This window comes from Rhizophagus irregularis, chromosome 20, assembly GCF_026210795.1.
Source record: "Rhizophagus irregularis chromosome 20, complete sequence".
NCBI lineage: Eukaryota > Fungi > Glomeromycota > Glomeromycetes > Glomerales > Glomeraceae > Rhizophagus > Rhizophagus irregularis.
The window spans coordinates 2,528,492-2,543,264 of record NC_089448.1 but is presented as its reverse complement, the minus strand read 5'-3'; the positions used below and the strand labels follow the sequence as shown (position 1 = coordinate 2,543,264).

The following is a 14,773-nucleotide window of genomic DNA, read 5'->3' as shown; positions in this document are numbered from 1 at the left end:
TTCATAGTTTCATCATCTTCATCTTCAAGTTCAGTAGCGTCTTCATATTCTTTTGAATAATCTTTGCTCTTCCCCATTTTAATTTACACAAATGTATTGAGATTGAAAAGTTTGCGTGTTTCTATTGACTTAACGTATTTAAATAGAAAATTATCATAGTAATAACTTAAATGGAAATTTGAATCGAGTATTGTACTATTATGGTGTAAAGAAACATTTTAGAATACGATTTATAGATCTTTGGAGTCAGATTTCAAACTTTAATAATAACTTTATTACAAATACACTTATTTTGAAAATTTAAAAAGAAAAAATTTTTTGAATCAAAAAATCGAACAAAAATATCAAATTAGAAATAAATGAGCACAAACATTTTTATTGGATATAAATCAAAAGGATCAGTCCCCGGACAGAAGACCGTGAGGACCGGTCCCAAGACCGATGCAGGACTGGTCTTTGCTAAAAATACCCTCGCACAGAAGTAAGCACACTCGCATTTTTCTTAGACTTGAAAGTAAAGCAGATATGCAGTTCAACAAAATGTGGAGAAACTATTCAGAGGCGAAAGAACGCCCTTTTGATGCGACTGCCAATTATTGTGATAGATGCGTTGCGCTGCGGAGCCATTGATCATGATTAACATTAACATGTCGAACCTAATTAACATATCGAACATGATCGACATATGGAACATGTTAGTCATATTATACATATTAGATATTAAATTTATTAGTATATATATATTGCGATCTCTATATAATGGAAACGGTTTCTTTTTGCTGCTTCTCCGTTTATCTTGTATCTCCCGTTGCCCTTTGAGCAATTGAAATTGAAGGTACAGAAGAAACGTCCACGTCCACTCGGATGACCAGACAAACCTCTATGATTAATCAGGTATCTAAGTGGCTGGAGACTACTTATGAATAATGTCTAAGTATGCTAACGAACACACAGATTTGCACGCAGATTGATGATTTGCTGCAAGAACAAGAACAAACGGATAAAGATATTGTTAAAATTAGCCTTGACCTAGACATGAGTAAAATTGACGAACATGTGCTCGAAGCTATACATTACAAGTATGTCGTTGAAATAATTGGAAACGATATTTTTATTAAGGTAAGTTTAGTTCTAGCTTACGCAACTACACATTCATATTATTTATTGATCTTGCTAAATATACTAGTATGACGGTGTACTAAAAGAAAAAGTTCATGTCGCATTAGTGGTCTCAGCGATGGCACATAATCAAAATTGGATCGTAGTATCTAAAGGAATATGCGTGGTTGCAGGCGATCAATATCTTCCCGACGTTGGTGTGTGGTTTCAAAACCTTACAAGACGCCAACAGCAAAATCCCATAATTAGTAGATGCCCGCCACCAGATGTCTGGGTGGAGGTAATCGTATTAAGTTTCTGCTGAAAGAAATTTTGTAAACGCTTTTACTTATCAGAATTAAATTTTATAGGTATTTTATGATAAAGACTCTGATCGTAGCAACGCGTTAAATAAAATTGCCCTAGTTCATCGACAACGTCCTCGTATTGAATTTGTTGGTGTCGCTCTTCCAAATAATCTTAATCGTTTCGGTAAGAATCCAAATCCTCAGGCAGCTTCTACTGCTGCTATTCAACACCATGGTGTACCTGGAGCGCCGTATCTTATCCATTGGAATGCGAACTTCAACCGAGTTTACTACAGATTGAACTGGAACCTGCATGTCGTACTCAGATGTGGGTGGACAATTGAATTCAATCATATTCTTAAGATTTTATCATAATTTTTAAGAATTTATGATCATTGCTAATACCATAGTACAGAACGTCTGTTTCTCTTTCTAAACTAAACACAATGTCTCATTTAGTTGTTTGCTCATTTTTTTTCATAAATAAAGCAGATAATAAAAAAGTAATAGAAATTACATTTTACAGAATAACATTTATATGTATCGGTTGCTATAAAAAAATAGTACATTGCGAAATTTCCATGCTAAAATCTTAATGTTTTATTTTTTGCATTCAGTTTGGCATGTAAGTAGAAAGGATTTTTCGACGCACTCCCTATGAAACAAATGCCCACAAGATAACACAGTAAATGCTTCGAACGAAGGAGAAAGGATGTCTTTATCCAGTAAATCCAGTGTCCTTAACGATATCGTCCCCTAGTTTCTTTAGGATACTATAAGCAAGGTTTCAAATGCTAGATAGAGACATCCTGAGCTTGATAATAATTTACTCAAGCTCAGTGTTGCGCCGTCTAAATACCTCAAGCTCGGCAACCTTGGCCTTAAGTTCAGTGTTGTACTGTCTCAAAACCTCAAGCTCGGATAGGTTTGCTGTTCCACTATCACAAACAGACATGGTTGATGGTGTTACATACGTGGTAAGAAATATTCAATGCTGTTTCTAGAAGAACGGCAAATGAAGATAAGTATTTTAGTGTAAACCGTAGATTAGGACTAGGATTTGGAACGAGTCTTACCAAACGATTCCGTTCTTTTGGTAAAATACGTGACTCTAGGGTTAATAGACGATGATGAATCCGTGTCAGATGATGATAAATGATGATGACGGCTCTGTTAATTTTCAAGCATCAGAGATGGACACGATTTCATAGCTTGTGGTAGAGATGCTAGAGATGCTTGGATAAACTTTAATATATACGACAAGTAAGGCATTGCGTAATCACACGTGACATTTATGTAATACATGTGATCATCATTCAAAAGTCGCGCTTATTGTAAATAGCTTAAAAAGCTTCTTAACTACAAGATCAGTCTAATTTATTAATGTTTTCGTGCAAGTTCCATGTATATTTACATATACAAGTCAAGCGTATCCCTACTGGCGTATGGCCATATCTTCCTGCGTTAGATGTTTGGAGACAGTCTCCAAGGAAGTACTTGATTAAGGCCTGATCCCTGCATGCTGCTTTCCAGTATACCTTGACTATTATTTAAAAAAGTTCACTTGCTTGAGTCGAAGGAGAATTATTAGTCATTGTTATCTGTTATTATAAAACGTATAATTCTTCATGTGTATGATGTGCTAAATTAGCATTAATTTTTTGGCAAATTAATTATTTACTCGAGGGAGCGATTCGTTAATTATTATAATCAATGTAGTTTAATACAATTCAACTTAATTTTATTTTATTCTCTCTGAAATACAAACATTGGTCAATTATTTCTATTTTGGAATACACCAAATCAAAATGTCGACTATATTCAGATTCCGTCAATGATCTTAAGAGTGCATCGCTACGATGTTACAAAAAAGACGACAATCATGTAAATCATGTATACGTAAATAGTAAATTGGACAAGGTTATAACTGATTTCGAGAAATTGTTCTCTACGGCCGAAGTGAAAGAATTTGTCGATAAACTTCGAGAGGAGCAAGACGAACGTGGATTTGATACAGCTTGTAAGATTAATGCAACATCCGCCTCCGCAGTTAAAGCTTTGGAGGTAAGCTTGAAACAGTCTTGAAAACAAATTTCACAATAGCCTAACTAAAAATTCTATTAGGGCCACCGTCCCTCAGCGAGCTTTCTATACAATATTTGGCCAAACACATTTCGGTAAATGTTAACGGTCAATGTGTAATCATGGAGACTTACCAAGTTGATACAATTCCGGAAGAAATTCGCAGTTGTCTTGTAACTGCACTAACGTAAATAATATATTTTTGATATAACATCTTTAAAAGTGATTAATATTTAAAGATTTCTTTGGAAAAAGATGTATTCAAGAGTGCTATAATTACTCCATTGAGCCCTAATCATCAATTTCGGAAGGTTTGCGAAACTATTCTCTACGATTTGTGAGTATATTTTCGATGGATTCTCTTTCATGGGATGGCAGACTAACTCATACTGCTTAAACTCAGTTTCTCTATGACCAGCGAAAGTACATTAGACCAAAATAGGAAAGGAAATACATCGTAGATAGAATTGGCTCTTTGTTCAAAGCAATTCAATCATTCTATAAAGAATATATGTTTGATTGGATCGAGGTGCAAGCTGATTGTATCAAAGATGTGATGTTGTTATTTCCAGAGTTCGATTTGACATTAAATAAGGTAGACGGTATAACAAAGAGATTGTATTCATTGAGGTACCGAAAAGGCTGTTTTAAAACATGTAAAAGAGGATACCGAAAAGCTTATATGTTTGGATTTTTGTCTCTACTCAGAGACTACCTAAATAAGAGTGCAGAAAATGTTAAGAACCTGCGCACGTTTATGGTGCAGTGTATCGGCAATGTATTTATTGTGATATACTAGTTTCTTTTGAATGGTATAAATTCTTACATTGATGATTTATGTTAGGTGATCGAGTTACACTAAGTGAAAGTGAACTTCGCCTTGATAGAAAACATTTTTTACACAGTTTCGCAAATAAAATCGGCATCAATACCCTTCTCATTTGATGAGATTGGCAAGTTCTGAGAGGTCTTTGAACTACTTTATGCTTTGATAGTGGGTATTTCTAAATCTGCCATCGGATCTCATGAGAGTTTCAGTCTAACATTTATATTTGATTTTCAGAGGGCTCATAAACCAAACACGTGAGCTAAAGAAGCTCATGCTTTCCAAACCTGTTGATAATAATCTTTCAGTCCGAGATTGGATCCAAATTCTACTGAAACATGGGAAGCTATTGAAATAATCTATGAGGATATGAACTATGATTCTTTCGACGATTTTGACGAATATTCTTGGTAAAGTGGTCAACTGGTTGGTGTTTGGAACGGAATGGTGTACGTGGTTTTTCACCGGGATAATGATTTTTTCACACGTCCTATTCTAAAGTAAGTATTACTACTTTCTGAAACATAACAGATATATAATATATTTATATACTTTTATTAGCTGATATATATTAAATATAAATTGATACCTAATGCATATTACAATTAACTCTTAATATAACAAACTTGCTTTATAACAAAATTTTTTTAATATGTGATATTTAACCAATTAAATACATCAAATATCTCTTGTTATAATGAATCAGTCAATTAAATTCTTTGAATTCTTTGCTATAATCTTGTAATATAAAACTAGGGTTCATTATATTGAGAACTGACTGTATTTGCCAAATACAGTCAGACCTCTATAATTGCACTCTCCATAATTGCACCCACTATGTATACCCTTTCTAAATGCATCCTTTGGTTTGGTCCTAAGCTTATATAATCTCTAATTATTTTACCTCTATAAATGCACATCATCTTTAAATGCATTATTTTGAAAATTATGCATATGGTTCCAAGTGGTGTGCAATTATGGAGGTCTGACTGTAATATTAAAATATAATAATTATATAGCATTTAAAGTAAAATTACTTAGATGATATCACCTATTGATTTTTTTTATTTTGCAGTGCATTTGTAATTTTATTAAAGTAAATATTCATAGAATAATATATATAATGCAACTATTGAAAAAATTAAACCCTAATATTATTAAATATCTTACATGTGTACTGTCAGGTGGATAATTATGTTCAGCAGGTAGATATCACCTATTAATTTTTACTATTATAATATTATAATCTAATAAATTTATTTTTAAAACATATTAAAGTGATATTACTTGATTAATTTTTTGGTTATTTATTTATCAATAACAGATAACTTTTTTTTAATATTCTTTAACATCTTTAAATTTTTAATATTTTTTAATATTTTTTAATACCTTTTTTTTTCTTTTGATAAATTTTTTAATAAATTCAATTATTTTAACATTAATAAGTATATTGCAGATTTATTCATTTCACTTTTTATTAAAAAAAATGTATATATTTTTAAAAATTAATTAGATTGTTTGTTTTCTTTTTTTTTACTATTGTTTATTAACTACTTATTTTCTTTTTTGTAAATTTTTAATTTTAGTATTTTAATAAATAGTAAATTTCAGATTTCAGAAATTAATTTTCTTATAATAATTAATTAGTATTTTTCTTCTTTTTAATTCTTTTTAGCTTGGATTTTATTGGATTTCTTTAGATTTTTTTTTGGATTTTTCTTTAAATTTTTTTTTGTATTTCTTTTTAAGTTTCTATAATTTTGTTGAATTTCTTCTTTTTAAATTTCTTTTATTTTAATTAGAATTATTTTATTTTTTTTTTATATTTAAATTTATAATTTCATTTTTACTTCATATTTTTGATTTTTATGAATTATTATAAATAAAATTACCTAATTTTATAAGTTTATATAAGGTAAAAATATTTAAATAATTGCAAATTAACAATAATTTAAATATAAAATTCTTATAATATATATATATAATTATTTGTAATATATACTATATAAGTTTATTTACAGAATAAAAGTAATTTTCTTAATAAAAAAAATATTTATTATAAAAAACTTTAATATAATATATAAATATACAGTATAATAAGGGCAGTGGTGTAAGCTCTTATAATAAATTAATATTAGGTAATATCTGTCATTACTCTAAGTATATTAACTAATTTAATTTTAACTATTATATATTAAAGTTTAAAATTTTTATATTATATTAAATTATTAGCTTATAAAAAATTAATGAATTAGAATTAAATTTTGATTTACATTATAATTTGCTAATAATTTACATTTTGATAATATTTTTTAAAAACAATTAATTATATTGATATATAAAGATTTAATTAGTTTTATATAGTGTTTTGTATAATTAATTATATTGATATATAAAGATTTACTAATTAGTTTTATAGTGTTTTGTATATATTATATTTAATTTAAAATAATAATTAATATAAAAATAATAACCAATATTCTTAATAAGATTACAGTTTATTATAGTATTAAATTTTTTTTATAGTATATATAATTAAATATTTTTAAAAAAGTGATTTTAAAATTGAAAATTTCTTTATTACCATAAGTGATTTTACCGGTATAAATAAATTACATGATTATACCACAGTAATTGCAGTATCACAATAAATTTTATTTTTTATTAATAAATTACAATTGAACTAAAATTCTAATAACTATCTAAATACAATATTAATTTCTTTTACTAAGAATCTTACTTTTACAATTACATAAATCGTGACCTAAACTCTAATATTTCTTACATTTCTTTTGTTTCTTGTTATTTGTATTATTATTATTTTCTGGAATACATTGTAATTCCAAATCAATAATCATTTTTTGCTTCTTATTTTTGCTTGTTTTATTTTCCTTTAGATATTAATTTAAAGGACATTCATGCCTTTTTGAAGTTACTAAATTAGAACAAATAATATTAGATTCATTATTTCTTTGATGATCGTCACTATTCTTTTTATTGATAGTTTAGTTCTTTTAAAGTAATTCTTGCTATTTTTTATTTATAAATATTTGAAATTTCAATAAACATTTCATTTTGTACATTTCTAATTATGAATTAAAGTAAAGTTTGTGATCTTCATAATCATCTTCACAGAAATTCTTCTTATAATCATCATAATCTGTATTTTAAAAATATGAAAAGCAAATAAGTATTAGTAATATTTAACAAAAAAATCCATATAATAATCCACACTCTATTCCACACCCTAATCCACATCCTAATTCTTATCCTAATTTATATTCTAATTCTTTATCCTAATCTATACCTTAAGTTTTTCGTTAATTTCATGCTTTTTTACTCTATTATTAAACCTTTCATTTTATTTAAACTTAAATAATACTCAACTCTTATTTTTTTATAAGAAAATCTTTTTTACAAAGCATATCATTCCAGATGATCTAGTTCTTTCCATATCTAAAACTTTGCACCTAAAACTAACATAATATAAAGTTTGTTTTTCTCATCACTAAAAGTGGAACTTTCATTAACATATTCATAACAGCCTATTATTAAAATGTGTAATAAAAGAAAGAAGATAGATTAACGAAAAAGAAAAAAATTAAAAAAGGCAATTTATAAAAAAAAAAGTTTATTAATAGTTTAATCAAATGATATTATAATAATAATTCACATAATTAGATAAAATTACCTATAATGATAACTAGTTTTTTTCTTTAAAATTATAAACTATTTTTTTATATAATTTTTAGAAAATTTATTATTAATTATTATTTATTTTTATATCAATTATTGGAAATATCACAAAAAAAGAAGACAATTTTTTTTCATCAAAGCTGATAAAAAAAATTTTGTTAATTCTGACCAGATTTATAATACCAGTCTAAATTTAATTAATATAAAAAAATTTAGATTACAGTCTACTTTTAATATAGTGAAAAAGTTGTTTTGCACCTTAAATTTGTTATAGCAAGTTAACAAAGAATTTGAAAAATTTGATTGGTTATTTTATTATACGAAGGAAAATTAACATATTTTATTAGCTAAGCAGGATCCCAAACATTACATATATAATTCATAACTGATCTGCATGAATTTAGCATTTTTTACTTTTACTAAAATAAACCTAATTTGCTAAAAATCAAATTAGCACATTTTAAATCTATACTAATTTGCTAAAACTTAAAATATAAGTTATAATAAAATTCTAAATAATATAGGTTTAAATTTGCTTAATAAAATATAATTTTGGTTTATTAAAATTATTTGTAGATTAACAATCTTTTTTTTTATTATCAATAAAAAAATAAATAATTAATGTAAATTAAACTGTTAATTTTTATAATTTATAATTAATTAATAAAAATAATAAATTAAATATAAATAATTATTAAAAAATAAAATGTTGCAAAATTAATTAGACAGTTTTTGGCCTATATTATGCTTAATTTTGGCTGGAATTATACTTAATTTTGGCTAAAATATAATCTGAATTCTATTTTTAAAAATATTATCTATAAAAGTTAAAAAAAAAAAGATAAGTTAAATTTAAAAAAAAATACCAATTTGCTTAAATATAAAATATGATTTTGTAAAATTAACACAATTTGCTAAAACTCATAATTATGACTATTAATTAATTTTCAATCAATTTACTCTATCTAAAATTATGAATTTAACCTAATTTTGATTGAATTTACTAAAACTCAAATGTGAGTTATATATGTGATATCCAGGATCTTAGCTAAACATCATGTGATTCATTATATCAAAATTCGCTATAGAAAGAGTAAACTATATATATAACATTATATTTATATAATATAATCAGTTTAATTAATAAACTTATTGGTTACTTCTACAATTTTAATAAAAAATTATTCACATAATTTTTATTATTCAACTATTAAAAGATTAAAAATTAGTATTATTACGAATAATGATAATTATGTTATAAGTATTAATCAAAAATTTATAAATTTAAAATATAAATATTTTTAACTTTACTGACATAATAATTAATATATTAGTAGATTTGACAATACCAAATAATTATTTTTTAATTTATAAAGGTAATTTACTTAGATCCAAAATGCTAAAAATACATTTTGAAGTTGTTGATCAGATGTAAAAAATTTAAAAATTAATATAAATAATAATAATTGCATCATGAATATTAACTAAAAATTTATAAATTTAAAATATAAATATTTTTAACCTTACTGACATAATAATTAATATATGAGTAAATTTGACAATACTAAATAATTATTTTTTAATTTATAAAGGCAATTTACTTAGATTCAAAATGCTAAAAATATATTCTGAAGTTGTTGATTAGATGTAAAAAATTTAAAAATTAATATAAATAATGATGATTGCATCATGAATATTAACTAAAAATTCATAAAAATTAAAATTAAAATATAAATATTCTTAATCTTACTGAACATTTTTTACTTAATTTATAAAATCAATTTATTTGCTGAATAAAATTTAAAATTAGTTTAATTATAAAAATTAAAATAGTTATACCAGTATTATTAATAAACTTACAAAATTTGAGTTTTAATTTTGCTAACTTAATATAATTTTTCTATTTTTTTCATATTTTATGTAAAACTTACTAAATAACTTCTATTACAAACTTAGAAAATTTTTTTTTACATATAGAATTACATATATTTTTACTTTTAAAACTTATTTTTTATATTTAAACTTCAATTTTAAAAAAAGTGCATTTTTAAAAAGATTTTTTTTATAAATTATAAAAAAAAAATTGTTATTAAAATTAAAAAGTAAGAATAGAAATTGATAGAACATATAATAATCTATTAATTTTTTAACTTATATAAATATAATATATTGGAATTTAACATTTAATTAAAAAAAAATTTAAATTTTATATGCAGAATATATCTTCTATATTATATTATATATAAAAGTTAAAATTAGTATTATAAATCCTTTTTAGTCTTATAGGTAAAGTTGTAAAATAGGCAAAAATATGCATAAGACATGTACTTTAAAGGTTTTATAATAAGTTTATAATTAAGTTTATTCATAAAAAAATAAAATTTATAATAATATGTGATTACAAATAATTAGCAAATTTACTATATAATAATTTTCAAAAAGGAAGGGTGCATTGTAACATCTCTGCATAAAATTATTATTTCTATTAAAAAATTAATATAATTTACTTAAGAAAATTTCTTAATTTACACAGGATGTTCATACACGTATAGCTTTTAGTTAAAAAGAAAAATATGGCCTTTGGCTAAAAATGCATTAGTAAATTTTTAGGCAGATTTTAACAGTTATTTAGCAATTTTAGTTGTATTATTATTTTTAATAATGATATAATTATATACTAGGTAACAGGTTGACTTTTTCTTTAAAGTCTCATAATACTTAGTTTAGTTTTTATATATATTTTATTTTTCTTATTTTATATAACAAATAAGTTAAATATATGTAAGTTATTAGTAATATTACAGTATAATATGACAAGATCGCATCTATAAAAATTACTTATTTTTTTTATTTATTTCTCATCCCTTAAATTTAATATAAAATAAACTTTGTATAACCTTCAAGTTATAACTTATAGATAATTTTACTTGCTCTACAAATTTACTTAATACTTTAAGAAGGGTTATAATTTATAAGAATTTTGCTAACTTTCTCTCTGGTAGATGTCACCTAGATGACATTACCTGTACTAAAAATTAAAATTTATAACTTTTATAACTGTAAATTTCACTCTTTAAAATGACATCATCAAATTAACAACTCCAGCAAACCCAAACCTTACCCTAATCCTAATCCCCTAACCATAATCCTAATTCTAACCCTAATTCTAATCCTTAATCCTAAATCCCTAAATTCCTAACTCAACTCTAACCCAATCATAACCCTAACTAATCTACTATTTTTTTATGAGTAATGTAATATACATACATACATACCAGGTTCACATGATTTAATTTTACATAGGTGATGTTACCTGGGTTAAATCACATGGTGAGAAAACTAGTCTTATACAATTTATAAATAGTTAAATACCATTTTTGACATTTTTACAATTTATGACTTGAGGGGAATTTCATCCAGGGTGAGGAATAAATTCACCAAATTGTCAATAATTAAAATAAATGATTATAAAGCTAGTATTTGAAAATATAATAGTATAGATAGCAAATATTAGAATAATATTAAGCCTTTGAAATGTTTTATAAAAAAAGTAATAAATATGTATTAACTGAATTTAGAACCATTTGTTATATAATACACATATATGTACCAATACAATTTCGATAATAAAAAAAATAAGAGATATTTATATATCCTTACATATAATTAATAAACTCACAAATTGCACTACCTTGGTTAAAAAAAAAATAAAAAAAATAAGATGCGGGTGCGTACCCAAACTTCCAAATCCGATTATTGAGAAATTATCTGTGAAACACGGAAACCTAATTCCTTAAATCCTCATTTTTTTTTAACCATAATAGGTTTAATAAATGTAATAAATTGTGGAACAAAAATATTATATATAATACAATAATACACCAAGAAAAATATTTTTTTTTTCAAAAAAATAATATACAGTATATACGTGTAAGCATATATTTAAAGAAAAAAACTTCCTACTGCTATAAAATTAATGAAAATGACTGAAATTGATGGAGCAGAATCTATAACCGATGGAATGATTGCTTCCGCTGCTGATATAACAGTATCAACAGTAGTTATTCCTTTCGCACAATTCGTCCCACTTATTAAAGATGTAGCCGATATACTTAAAAGGATTGTAGATTTATATAGTACGGCTCAACATAATAAAAAAATTACCAAACTTTTGATGGAACGTGTTGCTGCGGCACATTCCGCAATTAGCATTTTGCGAGAAGATGATTTATATACTTCAAAACATTATTATAATTTACAAAGATTAGTTCAAGTTCTTCAAAAAATGAAAAATTATGCAGATGTAATAACTCAATATAATAAAGTGCAAAAATTTTTAGGAGCTCAAACAATTGAATCATCGTTTAACAATTTATGTAAAGAATATGAATTGAGTATTCAATTATTAAATCTCACCCTAATGGTCGATTTTAGGGTTAATGCAGAAAAAGAAAGAAAAATTTTGCAAGATGACCTTAAGGAACTTACAAAGTTTCAAGAAGCTTTAGCTGAAAGTATTACTGATGCCAACAAGAAAATGGATAGTGCGTGCATGAATATCACTAATGTGGACCAAAAAGTTTCTTACATTGTCGAAAAAGTTAGTGCAATGGCAATTACTATGCAAAGTCTCGGTGATAAAGGCGCAAATCAAACGAAAATCGATAGTATCTTTCATGAGTCTCTTCTTCCATTCGATGATTATGAAGAGACAGTAATTTTTCGAGGTGATAAATTGAGAAAGTATATTCATGTAAAAACTAAAGAAGAATTTGCTTTTAAAACTGTAGAAAAGGGTCATTTTAATATGGTTAAAAATCAAGTCACAATACTTAAAAAACTTAAAGATTGTCAAAATATTATTCACTTCTATGGTATTACTGATGGAAGTGATAAATATTATTTAGTAACTGAATGGGCGGAACATAAAAATTTACGTGAATATCTCTCAGGCAGTGAACCAAATAGTGCAATTAAAGTGAGGTTAGGATTTGCTTATGATATAGCTAAAGGGTTGAATTTCCTTAATGCTGTTAAGGTAATAATCATAGTAATTTAAATATTTTTATTAAGGATTTCTAAGATATGATTAAAAATTCCTTTTTCGTGTAGATCGTTCATCGAGATATTAGATCCGAAAATATCGTAATTACAGATCGTTATATTGCGAAAATAACAAATTTTAAAGTAAGTAGAGGAATTGAAGCAGCTACAAATAATCTAGCAGTGGATAAAGAATGTGTTCGACATAGTTCTCCTGAAATGTTGAGAAGAGGAATGACAGGAGAAGTAATGGATACGAAAAGAAAATATGATACTAAATGCGAAGTTTACAGTTTTGGCATTCTTCTTTGGGAAATCGCCGAATGTAGAACTCCATATTCACAATACGAAGACTTTATGGAAATAACACAAAAAGTAATAGACGGGTATAGAGAACCGTTTACACCCAATACTGGTATTCCAGAAAGATATCAAGAACTTGTGACTAGCGCTGTTGATCAAAATCCAGGTCTTCGACCTATATTTTCAAAGATGTTAACGGCTCTTCAGGATATTTTTCACAGTTATGATGCTGAAAGTCCCGCGAGTCGTCCCGTATCCATCAAAAAACGTGTTCCAGTGCGAAAAGATACTGCATTGTTCAATTGGGGTTCGTTTAATTATTTGACGATTGACAAAGCAGTTGAGGAACATAAAAAAGGTACCATGGATAAGAGTATAATTTACAAATGCTTTGATGCTTATGCTAATATGGGTAATCCAAAGGCAAAATATTATAAGGCTTATTATATTTCAAAAGGTTGGTCTGACCTTATATGTTCTCAAGGAGAGAGATATAAAATTACTGCCAATCTTTACAAGGAAGCTGCAGACCGTGGTGATGAATATCCTGATGCGCAACTTCGTTATGCATTAATGGCTATGCAAGGAAAAGGCGTTGAAAAAGATATGGATGTAGCGATCGAATATCTTCTTAAAGCCGCTAATAATGATCATCTTGTAGCTATGTTTAATGTAGCTACTTATTACTTCGCGAACAATAATAATGAAATGGGTAAATATTATATGATAATGGCTGCTAGTAAAAAATACGAGGAAGCAATAAATTATTGTAAAGTGAACAATATAAATATGTAAATTATTTTTTATTTTTTTATTTTTCCTTTTATATTATATATATTATATGTTGTATATTACTTTAGTTACTTTTTGGATTATATAATTAAAGCAAAAATAAACAGGATTGCTTTGTAATTAGATTAAAGATTTAAATTTCATATACATTGCCAAATTAATGTATATTTTGAAATTTGAAGTATTAAAAACTAGACAATTTTAGTATCTCCATATATTAAGCTTTAGTTTACTGTATTTGAAATTTATTGGATACATTATTAAGTAAATTCATTTCAAAAATCTTAATACTTTTCTTTATATCTTTTGAAATTGATTTCTATACAAAAATATAATAACAAATATATTTATAAATTATAGCTGCAAATATAAACTATTTTAAAGTTTTTTGTAAATTATTATAATAAATAAACTTTATTACTATAAATATGTAAAAAATATAATAATTTTTTTTATTAATATAAATATTTATATTACCTAATAATAGAATTTTATAATTGATTTTTATTTAAATTAATACAAATTATTATTTTAGTATATTGCAATTATTTTGCCATCTAGTAATTCAATTTAATAAACTTTTTTTATTTTTTAAAGCTTATTAAAATTGTTTAAATTGGACTAC

The 14,773-nt window shown here is 25.3% G+C and overlaps 4 protein-coding genes across 4 annotated transcripts; 3 read left to right on the top strand and 1 right to left on the bottom strand.

Moving 5' to 3' along the window:
- Window positions 1-789: 789 nt before the first annotated feature.
- OCT59_013141 (uncharacterized protein) lies at window positions 790-1,930 on the top strand. The gene is made up of 4 exons (XM_066140626.1): window positions 790-894; window positions 955-1,119; window positions 1,187-1,399; window positions 1,470-1,930. Exons 1-4 carry the CDS (start codon window positions 865-867, stop codon window positions 1,779-1,781), a joined length of 720 nt encoding a protein of 239 aa, XP_066001495.1. The 5' UTR covers window positions 790-864; the 3' UTR covers window positions 1,782-1,930.
- A 194-nt stretch (window positions 1,931-2,124) lies between these two features.
- OCT59_013140 (uncharacterized protein) lies at window positions 2,125-2,927 on the bottom strand (the record flags this gene model as incomplete). Its single annotated transcript, XM_066140625.1, has 5 exons — window positions 2,125-2,169; window positions 2,266-2,304; window positions 2,381-2,406; window positions 2,483-2,576; window positions 2,904-2,927. 5 exons carry the CDS (start codon window positions 2,925-2,927, stop codon window positions 2,125-2,127), a joined length of 228 nt encoding a protein of 75 aa, XP_066001494.1.
- Window positions 2,928-3,435: 508 nt separating this feature from the next.
- Window positions 3,436-4,728, top strand: OCT59_013139 (uncharacterized protein; the record flags this gene model as incomplete). Its single annotated transcript, XM_066140624.1, has 10 exons — window positions 3,436-3,470; window positions 3,531-3,583; window positions 3,744-3,825; window positions 3,892-3,911; window positions 3,995-4,090; window positions 4,231-4,266; window positions 4,333-4,392; window positions 4,454-4,482; window positions 4,552-4,571; window positions 4,623-4,728. 10 exons carry the CDS (start codon window positions 3,436-3,438, stop codon window positions 4,726-4,728), a joined length of 537 nt encoding a protein of 178 aa, XP_066001493.1.
- Window positions 4,729-11,914: 7,186 nt separating this feature from the next.
- Window positions 11,915-14,449, top strand: OCT59_013138 (uncharacterized protein). Its single transcript, XM_025315993.2, has 2 exons — window positions 11,915-13,048; window positions 13,123-14,449. The coding sequence occupies exons 1-2, from the start codon at window positions 11,987-11,989 to the stop codon at window positions 14,149-14,151; spliced, it is 2,091 nt and encodes a 696-aa protein (XP_025181636.2). The 5' UTR covers window positions 11,915-11,986; the 3' UTR covers window positions 14,152-14,449.
- The last annotated feature ends 324 nt before the right edge of the window (window positions 14,450-14,773 follow it).